General features: G+C 44.7%; 1 protein-coding gene across 1 annotated transcript; it reads left to right on the plus strand.

The window, feature by feature from the left end:
* The first annotated feature begins 215 nt into the window (after positions 1-215).
* Positions 216-21,913, plus strand: PCP4L1 (Purkinje cell protein 4 like 1). Its single transcript, NM_001433564.1, is given in 3 exon segments — positions 216-454; positions 19,648-19,702; positions 20,314-21,913. Coding segments are annotated over 3 exon segments (207 nt in total). The 5' UTR covers positions 216-445; the 3' UTR covers positions 20,457-21,913.
* Positions 21,914-21,933: the final 20 nt, after the last annotated feature.

Genomic DNA, 21,933 nt, shown 5'->3' on the forward strand with positions numbered 1-21,933 from the left:
CCCCCTACTTCATTTTCCGTGCTCTCATCCGCCGACCGGCTCCCCCTCCTTCCCGCTCTCTGACTGTCTTACCCTAGTTTGGAAATACAGCAGACCTCTAAGTCTGCTACCATTGGACGGAAGGGGCTGTCACTCTGTGGCAGGAGGCGCTCCTATTGGTCGGACTGGAGGAGGATGGAGCTGACTATAAAAGGTGGGGCCGGAGGAGGCGCGCAGAGCGGCTCTGACAGGAGCAGGTCGGGAGGGCAAGCCTGGCGGGAAGCTGAGCGCCGAGAGCCGGGGTGCCGGCGCCCGAGCAGCGGTTCTCCGCACTCACTCTCCTCCGCTCGTCGGCCGGAGCGCTGCCTCCGAGCCCGGCAGCTCGCGGCCGTCGCCCGCGCAGCCCCGAGGGCCCCTCGCCTCACCTGCACGTGCCGCACCCCGCGCGCCCCGTCCGGCCGCCGCAATGAGCGAGGTGAGCGGCGCGGGCTGCGGCGGGGGGAAGACGCTGCTCCGGGTCCCAGGGACGCGAGGGAGGGCGCGGCAGCCCAGAGCGGCGGAGAACCCTCCGAGGGCGCCCCACTGGCCCCCTGGGAAAGCTCCCACCTCGGGGCGCTGGGAAGCGATAGAAGAAGGAGACTTTAAGTCCCCGGACTGTGGATGGCGCTTCTAGGGGGACGGGAATCGGGTGTAGAGTTCGGGGGCTGAGGTCTCAGGTGTAAGTCGTCTTCTTGGGGTACTGCTCCCTCCATCTGTCTTACTGCCCCGAGGTTACTCGGGCGTCCCACTCCCCTGACTTCTGAGAAAACGTTCGCCTCTGTCCTTCCTCTTGTAGAGCTGTGTTGCTCTTGCACTTCTTAGCATTCAACAAGAACTCCAATCCTCGCCCCCTGGAGTGTGCTCTTTTCCCCTTTTAGGAAGGTGGCATCCTACCCTCCACTCATTCCGTCAGGAACCAACCGTTGGAGGGACCATTTCTGATACTCAGGAAGGCCCTGTAAGGGGGGCATGTTCTGCTCCTGGAGAGATGTCCCTTTGGAGAGTAGACCTCCCTCTGCAGTACTGGTTGCATCCGGGGTCTCTTAGCAGGCTCCGAGCCAGACCCAGTCCAGGAACTGTGATTGCTTCTTCTCAAAGAACACCGTCCGTAGGTGGGGGTCAAAGCAGAGACTCTGAAAGACCTCTCCCATTGTTTGACCGTATTTGTAGGCATCCAGAAACAGGAATCTTTCTTCCCAAGTGAAGTCGGTCTGGGCAGTGACATCACAAGCTTGCTTTCTGCAATCCCTTTCCTGGTACCCAGGATCTTGTGTTAAATCCAGCTTTTCAGCTATATGCCAGGTCCCAGCTCCGCTACTTCCTAGCTGTGTGGCCTTAGGCAGGTTACTAAACTTTTCTCTGCTTCAGTGCTTTATCAGTAAAACGGGGATAATACTGGTTGTTCTAATGATTAAATGAGGTAATATATACAAAGTACTTAGAACGGTACCTGGCACAGAGTAGGTGCTCAAACTGTGTTAGCTATTGTTATTATCTCCCTGTTCTTTTTTCTCTTTTAGAGTGTTACAGAAAGCTAGCACAAGAATTCTCAAGGATACAGGTTAGTGAATTAGTGAAGGGATAGGACCCTGGAACCTGAGTGTCAGTTTAGATCTTCATTTTTAGTAGGAACTCTCCTGGCTCCTATCAAAACTTGTCACCCAGGGAGCCAATTAGTGCTAACTTCTGTGTTGTCTTGGTTGCCATGTCCACTAAATGTATCCTGGAAAATTCAGCTGGTCTGGGGTCAGCAGAAGAACTAACGTGGTTTCTAGTCCCTCTGCTAGTTGTGACTGTGACCATGGCAGCCTTTCCGAAAGAAAAGAAAAAAATTGTTCAATCTTCTTTCCTCTTCCCTCTTTCAGCCCTGATATGAAAAGACAGGTTTTCTTTGCCCTCTTTTCACTGAGGTCTAGAGTTCAGCACCCCCTCTAGTGTTTCTAAATCTGAAAGTCGCAATTCAAGCCATCCCTTGGGAATTTGAGATCTAAAGGCTATGCCAACATGAAGATGGGTGGTTAGCCTGTGCTTTTTGGGGGACGTGCACAGCCATTCTGTAGGACACGCTACAGGGACTGGCATTTAGGGTAGTATTTGGTGGAATGACAAAGCTGTTTCGGTGGCAAAGAAGGCAATTTGGTGTTTGAGGGAAAGGTCAAGTCTTGACTTAGCAGGTGGACTTGGCTAGCCTAAATCAGGAGCTCAGGAGAAGGATGAGAGCAGGAGCCTTGGATGGGCACTAGCCGTCAGTGTGTGTGGGGCTGCCCAGCCTCCCAGGCTGTCAGAGTGAACTGGTTCTAACTAGCAATTTAGCCGTCGAAGCTGCCTCCTGATACGGAGCTGAGCCTGGCTTCAGGGATGAGTATTTGTAAAATCCTGAAGCAGCCACCTAGGTGTACACAGAGACGAGCTGTCTCTGTACCAGATCCCCAAAGGGTCCCTGCTTCCCTCGAGGCCAAGACCCAGCCTGTTTTCTTCCTCTTGTAAAAGCTATGATGAAAAGCGGAAGTATTGCCTAGAGCTCTGGAACTCCAGGGAGACTCCAAACTGCTCCACTTCTCTCAGCCCATCCCCAGGGGTCTACTCTTCCAGGCTGAAGTCCCTAGCCCAGGAAAGCCCTGTGTACCCTGATTCTTATATAAGCTTCACTTCCCCCACCCCTATTTTCTTGCTTCAGAGAACCTGCATGAAGTGAGAGGACTTAGGATCTCCTTGAGAGATTCCCATTTCAACTGAAGAACAAAAACTGGGGAGGAGTCTTCAGACCTAGAGCAACTAAAAGTGTAGCGGTTCTGGGGGGGCTGCTGGGGAAGATCTCCAGCTCTACTTTGCCTTTGTGGCTTTTTGCTGTCACTCAGTACTGCAGCAGAGCGTTTCCCTGTGAGTGTGTGTGTGTTCGTGCACAGAGGAGCTGCAGGGGCTCATCTCCGGCTTGTCTGCATTCGCAGCTGCAGGCAGGACTTGATTGCTGTGAATCACAGTCTAGCTCTTACAGTTTAATAACTTTTTGCTAGTTTCAGTGAAGGATGGGAATGGGAGATGCATTCAGAACCCGAGGGCTCTTTCCTGTAATCCTTTGTCATAGTGGGTAGCTGGCTGCTTAAAGCACAGTTGCAAGTTCTTCTGTGATCCTGTTGCGTTTCTCAACTGTGAGGAGCCCAGCTGGAGGAATCCCTTGGTCCAGCAGTCATTCTGTTGAAATGGGGGTCATGGATGACTAGTGATTATCCTCGTGGTGTCTGTCCTGGGTTTTGGCTGGCAGGGGCTGGAGCAAGAGACAGATCAATTAGAAATCTCTTTAGGGGAGATCTTAGAACTGGTGCTCCCTCCTTTATTATTCTGCTTGTTGTCCTCTTAAGTAATAGAAATGGGGATCCCACACTTTAGGGATCACATTCACTTGCCCGTGCATATCTGTCTGAACCTGCAACCTTCTTCTCAATGGAAGGTTTGATCCGGGTGACATCATTCTGTTACGTCTTCTGTAAGCCAGTTGTTAGGGAACCTGGTAGGGACTTGGAGGAAATCCAAGTTTATTATGGTTGTATTGGACATATAAAATCGAAGGGCTAGCTACTTCATCTTGGAATGCCTTCCACCTCTGGAAATATCTGTCTTCCGAAGTAAGGGAAACCAGAACTTGGTTTTCGAACTTGCTCATCTTTTTTTAGTCACCATTCAGGTTATTGGCTTTAGCTGCTTGAACAAGAGCATCTGGCTCGTAAAAAAGGGGATGACTTTGTCATCCTGTGACCCAGGAATATGGACGACTCTTTTTCCTAAGCTGCAGCTGTGATCAGTTAGCTCTTAGGATGTCAAGTCTCTATAGGGACAGGCACCCATAAGTGATGTGGCTGGAGTCCAAATACGCAAACCTGATGCGTGTTTCCTGTCAGCCTGTGGAGAGTCTGAACTGATGAAAGTGAAGGAGATAGGGTTGCAGAGGGAGATGAAGAATGATAAAGTCAGTAATCGTCTTTTCAAGTGGTTCTATGAATGTCTCTCCTCATTTTCTTTCTGTTTTTCTAAAAGTTCCAAATTGTCTTTCATGAGTCTATTTTATCATGGAAAAAAAATAAACTTAATTTTGCAAAAATCCTTCAAGATAGAAATACAGGTATATCTTTCACCAAGAAAATCTCAAATAATATATCAAAACATTTTAGTGATATAATTTTAGATTTGTTAAGGAGCCCTAAAGATCATCTCTTCCAATCTTCTCATTTTACAGATGAGGAAACTGAGGCCCAAACCTTGTCTAAGTTTACACAGTACCAGAACCAAGACAAGGGCACAGAACTGCTGGCTTCTCATCCCAAAAGTACTTTCTATAAGACTCTGACATGTTACCCCAATGAATATAGGATGGTTTAATTTCCATGCAACTTTTTTTTTTTTTTTAAGATTTTTTTTTTTTTTTTAATTTTCTTTTTCTCCCCAAAGCCCCCCCGGTACATAGTTGTGTATTCTTCGTTGTGGGTCCTTCTAGTTGTGGTATGTGGGACGCTGCCTCAGCGTGGTCTGATGAGCAGTGCCATGTCCGCGCCCAGGATTCGAACCAACGAAACACTGGGCCGCCTGCTGCGGAGAGCGCGAACTTAACCGCTCAGCCACGGGGCCAGCCCCCAATTTCCATGCAACTTTTAAGGCATATTATTATAATTTAAGTATATTACAAATACTTTCTATAGGAAATCCAAGCAGCGTGATTTAGTAAAGGCTGGGCAAGAGGATAGGGAGAGAGGAGAGACCAACATAGGATGATATTTCTCAAGAGGGTACATTTTGGTAGAATGATAGGCAGGGCAAGTACTATCTTTCCTTATCCATATGCCTAGTCACCTTAGAAATGAGTGCGGTGAACGTGATGAGGTGGAGTGGGTATGCTAATGGGAATGAAAGAAAGGGGAAGCCTGGAGGCCCTCTCTTCGTGGGTTCTTAGTTTCTGGTGCCCATTATTGATTTCCATAAGTGCAGAGCATCAAGGACCAGAAGGAGAGGTTTTCTTTCTGAAAAGAAAGGACTGAGAGCAGTTCTCTTAACTCTAAAGTATTTGACTTGGAGCACTCAGGGCAGGACTGGTTCAAAATGGCTTAACTTGCCTCAGAATTATTTTACCTGCAAGACTAAGCTTAATCAGAAGCAGATCAAAACCACGTTTTCTAAGAGATCTGCATCCCTGCAGGTGCCTATAAAGGAGTGCCTAAAAACCTAGACCTTGTCTTGTCACCTTCTCCTCCCTGAGCCTGATTATTGCTTCACTCTGGGCTGACTCCTGAAGGCGTGCCCACCCAGGTTTCCCACCACCCTCCCCCCACCCAGGGAAAAGAGGTGCCATTTACCGTTCTGTTGTCTTTGGTGCTGCCTCCCTCCCACACAAAGCCCTCCAGCTGAGTGTTTGCTTTGTAGGCTGAGGGGGGATTAATACATTTATTTTGGGACATTAACGCCATGGGTGGGATGCACATTGAAGATTATAGTAATAAATGATGCTTTGACACTACTCTCTCTCCCCCACCCCTACCCCCAGTATGGGGTGAAGGCACAGCTCCAAGCTGTGCGCAAAGCACCACAAATAACCACTCATTAAACCGTGGCAGCCCATGCTGGGGGGAATGGGCTGGGGCTGTTGACTCACTGCATACCGTGAGCTGGCACGGCCAAGGAATTCTGCCTCTGATTCCAGTGGGGGGTACTGCTATTCCAGGAAACAGGGGTGGGGTTGCTAAGGGGAGAGGGACAGACCAGGGGGCTTGGGAACTCGGACTGCTTAGATCCTATTCCTGTCTTAGGAGGCACCTGAGATTTGGGTATTTGGGTTATGTTCCCTATATGAGGAGAGGAATGTGTGCACGTAGAACCTGGAGTAAGGATTCCTAGCTCTTTTTCTGTTGTTATCTTGAGGGTGACCTTGAGCAAGTCTTTCTGAAGCTGTTTGAGGACTGCAGCTGGTTGCTGCACTGAAAGAGTTGAAACAGTTCCAACAGTGCTCCAAAAACAGCAGTCTAGGGGCTTTCAGGGGCACCAGGGGATCCCAGAGGCTCTCTGAGGTGCTCTAGCAGTGACTTTCATTTAACATTGGGAAAGAATATGTCAGCAGGGATAGAAGGGTCCCTGGGGGCCCGAAGCCTCTTTGTCACCCCTTGAAAGCAGATGTACTAACTCCTGTCTCCCTTCACTTTCTGAGCCTCTAAAGCAAGCAGGGAGTTTACAAAGCCTAGGATTTATGTCAATACAAAGGCAAGAAAGAGGTCTTTTTGGGTTCATATTTAGGATTTTTAGGATTCAGGCCCTTTTTAGGTTTCCCTGCCCTAGCCTGTAGGACAGAACTCTGAGTCCCTGTGCCTATTCATGTGAACTAAGTGATTCTGGCAGTACTATAATGTGTTTATGCTGCGTTTTCATTTGCAAGCATCCAGGCTACGTCATGCAAATGCAGGCTATGTGTGGTCCAGGTATGATGAGGTGCTCCTTTGTTCCTGTCTGTTGCTGCTGTTAACAACCCATGATCCCTCTTTAGGGAGTGGGATGAGAATTATGGGGAAATCTGGGTAGTTTACCTTTCCCAAGGTTAGTTCTAACTTGCTGCTTGGAGCAGAAGGGGTGGCACTATCTTGCCTCTTCTGGTGACAATAGTTGCTGTGGCAACACCAGTGAAGATAAAAGAAACAAAAAGGAAGGGAACAGGGTGAGTTGGGCCTTGAGTTATAGGATACCTATTTCCTGATAGTGGCAACAGGGAGACAGCACCTGAGTTGCTACTGCTTTGACAGTTTTTAGGGACTTTGCCAAGACAATGCTAACAACCATTCTTCTGAGGCAAGGAAAAGATTTACACAATCATGTTTGTGATGCAAATGTGGATGAAAGAACTTGATCAGGAGATATGGTTTATTTGCTTCTGAGCACTAATCTCCCTCTCCCTGTGGTCTACAACTAAAAAAAATTGTGTCTAAGGGTTCTCTGAAATGAAACGCGAACATGTTTGGAGGTGCTGTGCTGGAGGGCCCCTCCTGTACACCCCTAACCTGGGGAGGGGTTCCAGGAGGCTCCAGGGCTACAGACCTGGACACTTGCAGTTGCTGTACAGAATATGGTTCTGTCCAAGCAGGCTATTGTTGGGCCCTTTACCAGGGGTTTAGAGCCATTGTCAGCATTTTGGGGGACAGGCATTGGGAAGACAGGGAGATTGTGATTTCCAGGGTTGGTTTAGAGTAAAAAGAGATCAGCTATGAAGCACCTATGGTAGCAGACTAAGCCTCAAGGGCCCTTAGAGCAATCCCAGGTATTCTCTGCCTCCTTCAGTTCCACTTAGTGAAAATGTACTCTGGCAACTCCACTCTTTGATTCCAGGACTTTAACCATGCAGTACCCCAGGAACTTGACCAGAGTTATATTACTTCAACATAACACGTACTTATTTTAATATGTGCTAGCTTTTTACATACATTTTCTCTAGTTATTTTCATCCTTCAAGATAAATATTATCTCTCTTCTGCAGATGAGAGGTCTGAGCACAGCAAGGCTAAGTGATTTACCCAGTGTCACACAGCTCAGAATGGCAGAGCTGGGATTTGAACAGATATTCAACGCAGATCCTGGTTATGAACCCAGATCTGTCTGACTCCACCTAATATGCCATATTATTCTCTCAGGAATTTGAGACTTGAGAAAATTTTAATTCACATAAACATATCTGTTGTGTACCTACTATGTGCAAGATGTGTTGCAGTTAGTGTAAGTAATATACAAATAAATGGGAAATATGGACTGTACTTTCAAGGAAATGGAATCTGGGGGGTGGTGAGGGTGGGGAAGGAGAGATAAGACAAATACGTGGTACCTGTACTACAGGTAATCTGAGATACACTTCTGGAGAAGTTTTTCCCCTTTGTCCTCAGCTCTTTTTCAGGCACATATGTGGAAGTGAGGAAAAGCAATGACCTGGCTCCTGAAACCCTTTTCACCATCTCTGAACCAGCTACAGAATGGAGGCCCTCACCTCTCTGAAAAAAAATTTGATTTCAGAAATCTGGATGAGGCGGCAAATAAAGCAGAGTGGGAACTCTCTTCACTCATTCGACAAATACTGAATGTGCATCATTGTGCTATTCCCCAGGAATACACTAGTGAATAAGATAGACATTGCCCCTACCCTCATGGGAACTTGCACAGAAATGGAGAAGACAGACATTCAATATCTAACCACAAAATTATTATTTAATTACATTAGTAATAAGTGCTACCAAGGAGAAATATTGGGTGCTGTGAAAACTTATAATGAGGGCCCTGGCCTAGTCTGAGGAGCTAAGAAGAGTTTCCTGGGAGAAGGAATCCTTGAAGAGAGCTCTGAAGGATAAGTAGGAATTAACTAGACAAAAGGGAAGCAGGGATAAGAGAACCATGTGCCAAGGTCCTGAGGTGGGAGGGAACATGGTATGTCCGAGAGATGAGGTTACTGAGGTGATCAGAGGCTGCATAATGTGGGGCCTGTAGACCATGTTAAGAATTTTGTTCTTTATCCTAAGAGCATCAGTAACCACTTGGGCTATTGTGGTGGTCCCCGTAAGAAACAACTGTTAGGGGGCCAGCCCCGTGGCCGAGTGGTTAAGTTCGTGCGCTCCGCTGCGGCGGCCCAGGGTTTGGATCCTGGGCGCGGACATGGCACTGCTCGTCAGGTCACGTTGAGGCAGTGTCCCACATACCACAACTAGAAGGACCCACAACTAAGATATACAACTATGTGTGGGGCAGTTTGGGGAGATAAAGCAGAAAGAAAAAAAAAAGATTGGCAACAGTTGTTAGCACAACTGTTAGGGTGGTAGCAGTGGAGAGAAGTGAATGGATTAAGAGAGATTTGGGAGATCAAGTTAACAGGACTTAATATTTACATTGCATAGGCAATGTGAAAGAAAGAAGGGTGTCAAGAACAATTTCTAGGTTTCTCGCTGGATGAGATAGAGAACACTTACAGAGCATGAAGTTGGGTAGGTAGGATTATGAATTCAGTTTGAGACACACAGAGTTTGAGGTTTCTATAAAACAGCTAAGTGGAGATGTTTTAAAGCTTAGAGGAGAGGTCTGGGATAGAGATAAACATTCGAGTCCTCAGTGGCATTCTGTGCTGTTCAATACGGTAGCCACTAACCACATGTAGCTATTTAATTTATTAATTATTAATTTATTAATTAAAATTAAATAAAATTATAAACTTTATTCAGTTGCACTAGCCACATTTGAAAGTACTCAATAGCCACATGTGCCTTGTTGTTGTTAGTGCCACCCAGTTGATTCCAACTCCTAGCGACCCCGTGTACGGCAGAGTGGAACCCTGCCTGGTCTTTTTGTGCCATCCTCTCACCTTCCAGCACTATATCAGACAATGCTCTGCTGCTACTTGTAGGGTTTTCTTAGCCAGTTTTTTCGGAAGTGGATGGCCAAGTTGTTCTTCCTTGTCTGCCTTAGTTTGGAAGCTCTGCTGAAACCTGTCCATGGTTGACCCTGCTGGTACTTGAAATACTGGTGGCATAGCTTCCAGCATCACAGCAACACACACTCACCACAGTATGACAACTGACAGACAGTGGTGTGGTTCTGTGATGGGGAAACAAACCCCAGCCGCAGCAGTGTGAGCACTGAATCTTAACCACTAGACCACCAGGGCTGGCTACATATGCCTAGTGGATGCCATATATTGGACAGCACAGATATAAAACATTTCTGTGATTGTACAAGGTTCTATTTCAGACGTCTGCCAAATTTCTGTAATGGGTCAGATAGTAAATATTTTTGACTTTGTGGGCCATATGGTTTCTGTTGCAACTACTCAACTCTGCTGTTGTAGTGCCAAAGCAGCCACAGATAATATGTCGACAATGGGCATGGCTATGTTCCAATAAAACTTACTTTAAAAAACAGCCTGCAGACTAGATTTGGCAGTAGGCTGTAGTTTGCCAACCCCTATTCTAATTGGATGGTGCTGGTATAAACGATAACTGAAGTCATAGGTACAGATAAGATCATCTAGGAAGAGAAAACAGAAGAGAGTCTAGCCCTAAACCTTGAGAGCCTCTAATACTTAAATATTAGATAGAAGTGTCCAGAAAGATAGGAGAAAAACCAGAAAAAACCATGATGTCTCAGGAACCAGGGAAAGAATATGTGTTGGGAAAGGTGAAATGATTAAGAGTGTTGAATGCTTCAAGAGGTCAAGCCAAATGGAGCTGAAACTTTTGCATTTGATTTAGTATCACAGAGAGCATTGGCTATCTAAAGAAGAGTCAGTTAAGTGGAGGCGGAGTAGAAGCTAGGTCGAAGTGGATAGGAGAGTGTGTGGGAGGTGAGGAAATGGAGAAGGACAGTGTTCTGAGAAGTCTAGTTATGAAAAGATGAGAGACTTGAAAGGCCCTGGCCCACCACCCCTACCCCAGTCACCTTTCTACCCTGCCTTTCTAACTGCTCTTTCTCAGTCTTTGCTAGCTTGTTGACCTCTCCCTAACCTTTTTCCCTTTTTAAAAAATTGAGGTATAATTTACACGCAGTAAAATGTACCCTTATCTGTGTATGGTTTTCTGTGATTTTTGACAAATCTGTACAGTCATACAACTACCACCACAATCAAGATATAAACCAGTTCCATCATCTCAAAATTCCCTCATTTCCCTTTGTAGTCACCTCTTCCATGACCTCAGCCCTTAGCAGTCATTGATCAGTCTGCTGTCCCTGCAGTTTTGCCTTTATAAGAAATGTCATATAATTGGAATCATATAATGCAGCCTTTTGGGTCTGGCTTCTTTTACTTAGCATAATGCATTTGAGGTTCATCCGTATTGTTGTGTATATCAGTAGTTCCTTCCTTGTTTTAATTGCGTGTGTATTACATGGTGTAGATAAACCACAATTTGTTTATCCATTCCTTAGTTGAGGGACATTTGGATTGTTTCCAGTTTTTGGTGATTATAGGTAAAGCTGTTATAAACATTCACTTACAGGTTTACGTGTAGACATAAGTTTTAATTTCACTTGGGTAAATACCTAAGAGTAGATTTCTGGGTTATAGGGTAAACATATGCTTAAGAAACTGCTAAAGTAGCTATACCATTTTGCATTCCCACCAGTAATGTGTGAGAGTTCCAGACACTCCATATCTTTGCCAGCACATGGTATTGTCATTTTAAAAAAACATTCTAATAGATGTGTAATGGTATCTCATTGTGGTTTTAATTTGAATTTCCCAGATAACTAATGATGTTATACATCTTATCATGTCCTTATTTGCCATCCATGTATCATCTTTGGTGAAGTGTCCAAATATCTTGCCCATTTTTTACAAATTGTATTCATATTATTGACGTTTGAAAGTTCTTTATATATTCTGTATACAAATCCTTTATTAAACATGTGCTTTGCAAATATTTTCTTCCAGTCTGTAGCTTGTCTCTTCATTCTCTTAGGAGTGTCTTTTAAAGAACAGTTCTTAATTTTGTTGAGGTCCAGTTTCTACTTTTTTGCTTTTATGGATTGTGCTTTTGGTGTATCCAAGAAATCCTGGCCTACCCCAAAGTTGCAAAGATTTTTTTCCTGTATTTTCTTCTATAAGTTTTACAGTTTTAGGTTTTATATCCATTTTGAGTTAATTATTGTATAGGGTACAATGTATGGATTGAGATTTGTTTGTTTTTTGCATACGGCTGCCAGTCCTTTCAGAACTATTTGTTGAAAAGATCTCCCTAACCTTTTAATATGGGGGTTCCTCAAGGCTTGGTCCTAGACCCACTTCTTTTCTCTGTAATGTTAGTTGGAGAAGCAATTCAGATTGAGGAAGCCTTTTTTTTTTTTTTTTTTTTTTTTAAAGAGAGGGAGAGGTTTTATATATAAGAGAGTGAAGGGAATTGATTGTAAGGATTCCTGAGAAGGAGAAAAGGGGAATGGGGTCTAAAGTCCAGATGGACGGACAAGACATCATCCGAATGCTGATAAATGCCCTGGGAGGAGGTATCTGATAGGGAAAGGGAGGGTATTCCTGTGTCGTATCCCTCTCTGCAGTCTCAAACCTGAAGGAAAAAGACCCCTAAGCCAGCAGGCCTCTCCTTTTCCTCCTTATCCATGGGAAGGGTGAGTCCACGACTTTGAGCTGCAGAGGAAACAAAGGTATACTCACAGGGAATTGACAGCTACCGCCAAGATGATGGAATGGAACATTGGAGCACATCGGGCCCAGAGGTGAGGAGAAAAGGAATACAGGAAGGTAGGCAAGGAAAGAAACTAGGGCCCTCTGGGAAAAGGCAAGAGTTGATGGGCCTCACAGTTGCTAATTAGTGTTTGGTGTGTGCTAGGAAGTGGGAAACATTTAATCTTCTATGGGCAGTGAGGCTGAACTGACCCAAGCTTCAAGCTCACTAGAAACTTGGAATAACAGGCTTGAAGATAAGCAAGGGAGTCGTTTGAAATAGACACCAGTGAGATGATCCTGCATGTGGAATTCTCAGAATCTGAAGGGCTAGCATCTGGCCCTGTGAGTGAAGAACACACACATAGCTTATGGCTGTCCCCCAGGGGTCAGCCCCGTGTGTGTCAGGAGGCCGACTGAGCAAACGTGAAGATGAAAGCCAAAATCAGGGTGGTTAGCTCAAGTGGCAGAGAAAGAATCTGAGTCAGTAGGCATGGTCTGGGATCAGGTTCTCAAATAACATGCAAGATTTCCCCATAATGGGAGGACAGTACCCTGTTCCCCATGTTCCCTATAGACAGTACACGAAGAAAGTGTTGGAGACTGTGGATTGAGAGACTGGTCCTTGAATATAGCTGCCTAACTGTGGGAATGGAAGGAAATCATGATCCTTAGGACTTTCCTTCTGACCTGGGGATTGCTCTGCTGTGTGGAAGAGCTTGTTTAGTTAAAACAGTCTCACATTGGACATCCTCTTCAAGTATATGCACACACGTGCATACACATGCACACGCATGCCATGCTTTTGGCTGGAGATTGAGAGATAGCATAGCATGATGTTCAAGAATGTAGACCCTGGAGTCAGACTATCTTGGTTCAAACCCTGGCTTTGCTACTTCTTAGCTGTATGACCTTAGGCAAGTTAATCAACCTCTCTTGACCTCAGTTTCCTTATCTGTAAAATGAGAATAGTAACAATACCTATCTTATAGAGCTGTTATAAGGATTCAATGTATTAATGTTTGTAAAGTGCTTGGAAAAGTGACTGGCCCATAGTATTACATATGTAATTGTTAATAAAATAAGGTGAGGTGGTATTCTGAAGTTGTTGATTTCTTCCAGTTCCCCTAGCTGGGTCCTATAAGGAAAATGAAAGATTTGCTAAACCATGTCACTGTTGTTATTTCTGGTTGGAAGAGGTCAGTATTGAAAGAAGTAGAAGAGCACCTGAGAGTTTCTAATCCCTACCTGGCTAGAATGAGAGGCTGAGAAACGCTCACCTGTCACAGCTCTTGTGGGTTAGCATCAATCCTCTGGAGGTGTGAGTTTTTGTAAGAGACACTTATACAGCATCTGGTGTCTGGTTCACCCGGTGTGGACCTCCCTGCTTCCTTGGTTTACCCAAAGTGTGGTTAGTCTGATGACTTTCAGATGGATATACCCAAGGACCTTGATTCATCTAAAGTTGCTGAGTTTCTGGAAAATAAACAGGAGGGTTGGGGCAGAGACCAGGGACCAGTAAAGGGCTGAGTACTATATAGAGGGTGGGAGCTAACAGTTTGTGATCTAACTGCACCACCGCCAACCTCAGCAAATCACTAACAACTAAATCCAGAAATCCAGAGTGTCCAAAGTGGGTATTTTGAGAATTGGCTGAAAAGAGTGGAGGGAGGAGGGGCAGGGGGTAATGGCTCCAGCGTACTACTTTTTAGCAGAAGGTGCAAGGGAGATTTCAAGGGGGCATTGTGAGTAATAGGGGTTTCTTCTCCTTACAGTACCCTTTTTTTTTGTCTCCCCAGTGACCTTTCATAAATTTAAGCCAAGTGGAGGTGGGAACCCTGGGGGTCCCGACAACAGCTGAGCCATGGCTCCATTCCAGGGTCAGTAATCACAGGAGAGACTCATGAAAGGGGACAGCTGGCAGGGCAGAGGGGAAGGGATGGCCTATGTGGTTCAGTCCTGAGACGTATTCCTACTTAGAGGATTCTCAAGGTTAGCTCATCTGAGAAGCAAAGTGGAGGAAGGGACAGCCACCTGAGGGGAGATATTTAGAATTTGAGTCCAGATGTCCCTTCTAAGGGGAGGGGCTGGGGTGAGAGAAAAGAAATGATGGATTACAGGAACAGGCTTAGAGTCAGACAGAGGGATAATAGTTAAAGCAAGGATCAGTCAGGGATTTGCTGGCAATAGAGAAAGTAGGATTTGAAGTCAGAGATTATGGAACTGTAGAACTTGCCTCTTGACCCCATGACTTTCTTGTCTGGACTGTTGACTGTTATTCTATTACGGAACACCCCATCCATAGCATGCATTTGCAGTACGGACTAAACTCTTGTGATGATGGTATACCAGAATAGAAGGTGTCACCTAGGTAACTACTAGGCCATTATATTGATCATTTGCAAAAAAATTTTTGACCACAGGAAGATCATGGGGAAAGAAAGAGTAATGACTGGCCAGTCTCCCAAGAGTCTCAGGAACAACCCTTCTTCTCATGGAACCTTTCTTTTTGGTCAAAGGGGGGAATTCCATAGGGTTTCAGGAACACTTTTGTGCATGTTCTTCCAGATTGTCAAATTAAAAAAAAAAATACATATATACACACACACATAGATAAGCAATCTATGTCTTTTCAAAAGTTGGACCTTATCAATTTATAAGCTCCTTTAAAAAGTCTTGGATAATTATTTTATAACTGTCTGCTATCTCCAGTACTTTGCAAGATGCTAGGAATACACAAATAAATCACAAGACTTGAAAAAGTGGTGTAAATGTGACCAATATATCCTTTGACAACTGCATGTGATCAATGAAACCATCTTAGTTTGGCTGCAGATTTTCACAGTAACATCCGAAAGGATGGGATTGTCCATCTATGTAACAATTTTTAAATTTGTAACCTACTATTAAATACACTTTCCCTGTCAAATATAGCACTGCATCAGCATCTTTTTATCTTAATAACTTTTGTTTTACTTTATTATTTTTTTATGTCTCCATAACTTTTTGTTAGAAAAACTCACCAGAGTTGAAGGACTAGTTCAATTCACATCCATATGCTTTCCATCTAGATTCAGTAATTGTTAATGTATTAGCATATTTGTGTCAGCATGTGACAATCTTCCATCTTGTGGAGATAGTACAGCCTGCTGGTTAAGAGTGTGGAGGCAGTCAGCCTGGGTCCCAAAGCCAGTTCCACTGTTTTCTAGTCGTATGAATTGGCCTTGGGCAAGATTTTTAACATCTCTAAATCTGTTTTCTCAACTATAAAATAGGGATGACATCTCAGAGATTTTAGAGGATTAAATAGGATAATGTTTGGCACATGATACATGCTCAGTAAATATTATTTGGGTACTTGTCTTATCTCCTCACTCAGCCTGGAAGAGAGGGACAATATCTTGACTAGTTTCACTTTAAATCCATGTGCATTAACTTCAAGTGGGCGCTTAGTGATGCCTGGTAATCCTACCACAGCTCACGAGTCATTCACTCTCTTACTTTCTTTCTTTTCTTTTTTTTTTTTAAAGATTGGCACCTGAGCTAACAACTGTTGCCAATCTTCTTTTTTTTTTTCTTTCTGCTTTTTCTCCCCCAATCCCCCCAGTATATAGTTGTATATTTTAGTTGTGGGTCCTTCTAGTTGTGGTACATGGGACACCGCCTCAACGTGACCTGACGAGTGGTGCCATGTCTGCACCCAGGATCCGAACCAGTGAAACCCTGGGCCGCCGAAGCGGAGCACGTGAACTTAACCGCTCGGCCACAGGGCCGGCCCCCTCTTACTTTCTTAGATGATGATTTCACTCATTCTCCTCTCTCCTCAACTCTCTAATACTTCCTGCCTCTTCTTCTCTCTTAGCTGACAACCACGTTTTTTGTTTCACTGAGAAGATAGAAGGAATCAGAAGAGAACTTCATACATTCCCATTACGTCTGCCACTTTGTTTGCATCTATACCCGTATTCTATGCCTTCATTCCTATATTGTGGATGAACAGTCCATATTTCTATTTAAGGCTAACCCCTCTGCTTGTACACTAGATCCGTTCCCTTTTGCCTACTCAAGACATCACTCTAGTAATTATGCCCTGTCTCTCCTGCATCAACAATTTTTCCTTCTCTACTAAATCATTCCCATCTTACCAAACACTCCTCCAGCTACTGTCTAATTTCTCTGCTGCTCTTTAAAGCAAAGCTCTTAGAAAGAGCTATCTTTACTCATATATCGATAAAAAAAATCCAACTTATGCTACTGTGAAAATTGTCTCAGGTCTGAATACTTCCTATCACCTCCATCACTACCAGCCTCATCCAAACCCCCAGGATCTGGCTTGTACCACTGCAGGACCCTCATGGTTGTTTTCCCTGGTTTCTCTCTTGCCTCCCTGTTCTCCACCCAGAAGTCAAAGTGATCCTTTAAAAACATGTCAGACCATGTTTCCCTCTGCCTCAAACCTTGTAATGCCTTTCTATCAACTCAGAAAAAAATCCAAAGTCTTTTTCCTGGTCCAAAGACATTCATATTCTGGCTACCTACCCAACTTCATTTCTTCGACTTTTTCTCTTACTCACTCAGCTTAGCCATGCTGATTTTCTTACTCTTTCTTGAACATATCAGGCATAAAACCTGCCTTGGGGACTTTCCACTTGATGTGTTATCTGCCTAGAAGGCTCTTCTCCCAGACATTCACATGGCTTGCTCTTATATGTCATTCAAACCTCTACTCAAATGTCACTCATCAGAGAGCCTTCCTAGACTACTCTGTTTTATTTTCTTTCTTGGCACTTGTCACAGACTGGCATTCCTGCTTAATGAGTTCAGGGACTTTATTTTGCTCACTGCTATATCACCTTGCCTAGAACAATATTTGGCATGAATTAGGCACTGATATGTTTGTTGAATGAATGAATATGTGTTTCTTCTATAGCCTGTTAGTGCATAGAACTGTGCTGAACACAACTAAGTGCTTGGAAAGCATTTATCAAAATAGGGTAGAACCAGCATAATCTCTGTAACATAAACTGGATTCTATCAGCTTCTTAAAGCAGAACCCTTATATCTGGCAGTCATTCAACAAAGGTTTGCATCTGTAAAATGAGGGATAATACTTTATACTCCATTGAGCAAATATTCCAAAGATGAGATGAGATGAGAATACATTTATGAAAGCACCCAGTTCCTGGATTTTGGCAAATATTAAGTACTCAAAATTGTGAAACGCATAAACAGACTCCAAGGGTACGCAGGAACCTAGAGGAGCGACTCTGTCTGAAGAGGAGTTGTACCTTGAGACTGAGGAATGTCCAGATGAAGCAGCTCTATTGATATGATTCTGAGGAGGGGGAATTACTATTGTGTTAAATCTAACTCTCCATCTGAGCAGAAAGGGTGGGAAAAAGCACACATATCAATTGATTAATCTCACTTCAAATTCACAACCTCAGCCTTGTGAAGGGCCTTAATGATTCCCAGCAATCCTATTACTGTTCCCTAGTCCATTCACTCTTCTGTTTTCCTAGATGACTGTTTTATACCTTCTTTCCCCCTCCTGCCTTCAATACCTCTTCCCTCCTCCTCTTAGACGATGGCCTTGTTACGTATTTTACTTCAAAAACAGAAGCAATTAAAGGAGACCTTGCAAATGTTCCCACCTGCCTGCATCTGGGCTCCTATGCTCTGCCTTCCCTCCAGTTGCTGTGGATGTTCTTTTCCTAGCTCCCATTCAAGGCCACCCCTCTACTTTTGCATCAGATCTTATGCTCTTTCTCCTTCTTCAGCAATGATCTTCTTTCTCTCCTACAGTTTTTCCTTCTCTACTGGATCATTTCCATAATATTCTGTAATTTCTGCCATCTTAAATAAAATCTTCTCGCGACCCCAGCTCTTGCTCAAGCCTCATGCCCCATCCCCATTTCTTTGGAACTCATTCTATATTTGCTGCCTCAATTCCTCTCCTCCTTTGCTCTCATCCACCCAGTACAATCAGACTTTTGCTCTCTCCCTCCCTCCACAGTAACTTTTCTTGTCAATGTCACCAGTGATCTTCATGTAGCAAAACCCGATGGGTCAATTCTCAGTCCTCATCTTGCTATCTTACTAGGCCTACCTGCAGAACTTGACACGATTAATCAGTCTCTTCTCCTTGAAATAGTTTCTTCTTGGCTGAAATAATCTCTTGGCTTTTCTCCTACCTGACTTCTTCTCAATTTTCCTTATTGATTTTTCCTCATTTCTACAACCTCTAATCACTGGAATGTCCCAGGATTTGACCTTTTTTTAAAGTCTGAACTCACTCCCTTGATGATCTCACCCAGTTTCATGGCTTTAAATGCCATCCATATGTTAATAACTCCCTAATTTATACCTCTAGGCCAGATCCTTCTCTTTAATTCATGTTGAATATCCATCAGCTTATGAAAGCATCTCCTCTTGGATAACTAATAGGCATCTCAAACTTGTCCAAAAACAAGCTCCTAGTGCTTTCTCTAAAATCTCCTCCTCCTGCTGTCTTCTCCATTTCCGGAAATGGCAACGCCATTTTTTTCTGGTTCCTTGGGCCAAATACTTTGGCGTTATCTTGACTCCTTTCTCACAATACCACTTATCCAATCAACCAATCACATTGGTCATACTTGAAAATATACCCAGAATTTAACCACTTCTCACTACCTCCAATGCCACCATGCTGATCCAAGCAACCGTTATCTCTTGCCTAGTTTTCTGCAGTAGCCTCCTAATAGGTTTTTCTGCTTCCTCCCTCATGCCCCTTTTGTGCAAATTAAAGGTCTCCAGTGGTTTCCCATCTCCCTTGTAGTAAAAGTCAAACTCCTTAAAAAGACTCCCAAGACCCTACATAATCTGTCCTCAACCCTGGTTATCTCTGATCTCATCTCCATCCATCTTTCCTCCTTCCTCCTTCCTCTCTCCACTCCAGCTACACCAGTCTCTTGCTGGTCTTCAAACAAGCTAGTCACACTTTCACTCCAGGGCCCTTAAAAGCTCTTGCCTGGACATCCACAACCCTTACTCCCTGATCTCCTTCAGCTTGTGGCTCAGATGCCACATTTTAGAGAGGCTTTTCCTGACTCTCCTGTGTAAAACTGCATTTCTCCATTCCCACCCCAGCACTCACTACCTCCCGTCCCTGTCTTTTCTCTATAGCACTTGTTACCACTTAACATAGTAATCATTTTGTTTATTCATTTGTCTATCTATAGACTTGAATGTAAACTCCACCAGAGCAGGAGTTTTGTCTGTTTTGTCCTCTGCACTGATAAATACTTGTTGAGTGAATTTTGATGACTTTTCTCCTGGTCTATGATCTCAAGACCCACTTCTTCAAAAGACTAAGGAATGTACTTGGTAACAGGAGGGCTTGAAAGTAATGATGGTGAGTTTAAGGGGATGGCAGCTTAATATTTCCATGAATATCTAATATTCTGAATTTTCTTTTGCAGCTTAATACCAAAACATCCCCAGCAACCAACCAGGCACCTGGCCCAGAGGAAAAGGGTGAGCGGGGTTGGGCGAGGCAGTTTATAGTGCAGATGAACATAGAGACATGAAGCCGAGTAGGGCTATACAGCTGGAAGCTCCTAAAGTCAGTTGTAATAGGAAGAGAAAGGTGGATAAGTGAAATGAACCACTAGGTTAGAACTTCTATATCTATAGTTTTCCTTCTGCTTTTTCCTGAGAAGTAAATCTATCAGTATTTACTCTTTGATTTTAGAAACTGGCTCTGGAGTGCTTGGAAACAGGCACAATGATAGAAGAAACTCATCAAGTAATCCCAGCCACTGTCTTAATCAGAATTTGAGGGAAAGCTGGAGAAAGTGAGTGTGCCCTGGGACTCTGAATTAGAGGATTTAGGAATAAGTGGTGATAGAAGACATTTGTCATCTTGGTTCAAGAATAGCAAAGCTCCTAAGTGGTGATAGCGAATTCTCAGCCTAGGTGCCCTGACTCAAACTTCTAGGAGAGTTCCAGGCATTCTTAGCCCTAGCAAAGATTGGGGGACCTCAGAGTCCAGCAGAAAGTAGGCTTTACCGCTATATTTAGGGCCTGGAGAAAGGGGCTGGGGCAATTCAGGTTTACTCATTAATGAATCTCTCAACTATCTGCAGGGAAAGCTGGCAATGCCAAGAAGGCTGAGGAGGAGGAGGAGATCGACATTGATCTGACGGCTCCAGAAACAGAGAAGGCTGCCCTTGCTATTCAGGGCAAGTTCCGGCGATTCCAGAAAAGGAAAAAGGATCCCAGCTCCTGAATAACCAGCCTTGCCCTTCACCCTGCTCCCTTCTCTCCCCTTCTTCACAGCTCTGACTCCCATGTAGCTTTGTCTCTTTATCCCTCTAGCCTCTTGCTGAGGCAAATTCAACCCTTATATATTATTTTCTCTGGCCCCCTCCACCATCACAGTAGTAGAGGCACAGGGAACATGGGGAAGATGAAAAATTCAATTTGCAGCCACTTGCCTAAGGGTGGACCAGTTTCTCCGTGGGATAAGTCTCTTGGATCTGTACCTATGCTGGCCCTATGAGGCTGAAGAGCAAAGACTGAGGTTGAGAGAGGGACCCCTGACAATGTAGGAGGGAGGAGGAAGTCTTTAGAGTAGGGTGCCCAAGGGTGGGGTATAGGCACTATTCTGCCGGTTACAACATTCATGCTTCAGGTAACGTTTTTTCCCCTTTAGCTCCTTCTGCACCACCACCTCCAACTTCCCTCCTATGAGCCAAGCCAGTGGGGACTGAAGCCTCCTTTTCCCCTGGGCAGACCTAAATCAAGCAGCTTCCACATTAGAGCATGCTGAGTAGATTAGTTCCAAGGAAGGGAGACTGGGACTGGTAGAGGCAAGGAAAAGTTTTCTCCATCATCTAGTCTAGGACAAGAAGGGGCAGAGGTAGAAGAGGTTCAAGGGGCCACAGGCAGGGAAATGGAACTAGAGTAGATTTGAGGAGGAAAGAGAAATAAAGGAGGGGGAGATCTCTGAAGATGTACTATATGAGGGATTCTTGGGCTTTGCTAACCTGCCTACCTCTGACCCCCCAAGTCTAGCCATCCCCGAGGCCACACAAATCAAGTGAATCCTGTAGTTCCCCCCTGCCCCACTGTGGAGTCAGGGCAGAAGTGGAATAGCCACTCTATGTGATTTTAGCATGTTTAATAATTATTAAAAAAAACCCAACAAACCCTCAAGTGGGATCATTTAACCTCTACTTCTGTTTTTCTGGGGAGGAATATGAATGCAAGCCTGAGCTGGCCTCAGGGAGGGTGGTAGAGCAAACTACACGGATGCTTTGGTGGCTCAGGAAACTGACGCTGCCTGAGCAATTTTCAGACTGAAGCCCACCCCTAGCTTCCTTCCCCCGACCTCGCCCTCACCCTCACTCACCACCCACATTGTCTTTATCTGCTGCTGTCACCACCCCCGGTGCACACCTGCAAGGGCGCTCCTCTCCTTCCCTTTCCCCTCCCAGCTGAGAACACACTTGATATATATCCCTCTGAAAACAAACTCAGTCTTCCTCGCTCCTTATCCCCAAATGACCTACCCTGGCTGTCCCTCCTGCTTTGTTTTCCCCCCACATACCCCCTCCCCTCCCACTGTTTATCACACTTAGGGGGAGGAGAAGGTGACTCTAGGTCAGTAGAGAGCACTCCTGTCACACCGAAGATTTTAAACCCTGAATTAAATAAAATGGTGGCTTTCAAGTGACACTCACATTACTGAGAAATGATCTGTG

Source organism: Equus caballus, chromosome 5, assembly GCF_041296265.1.
Source record: "Equus caballus isolate H_3958 breed thoroughbred chromosome 5, TB-T2T, whole genome shotgun sequence".
Classification (NCBI taxonomy): domain Eukaryota; kingdom Metazoa; phylum Chordata; class Mammalia; order Perissodactyla; family Equidae; genus Equus; species Equus caballus.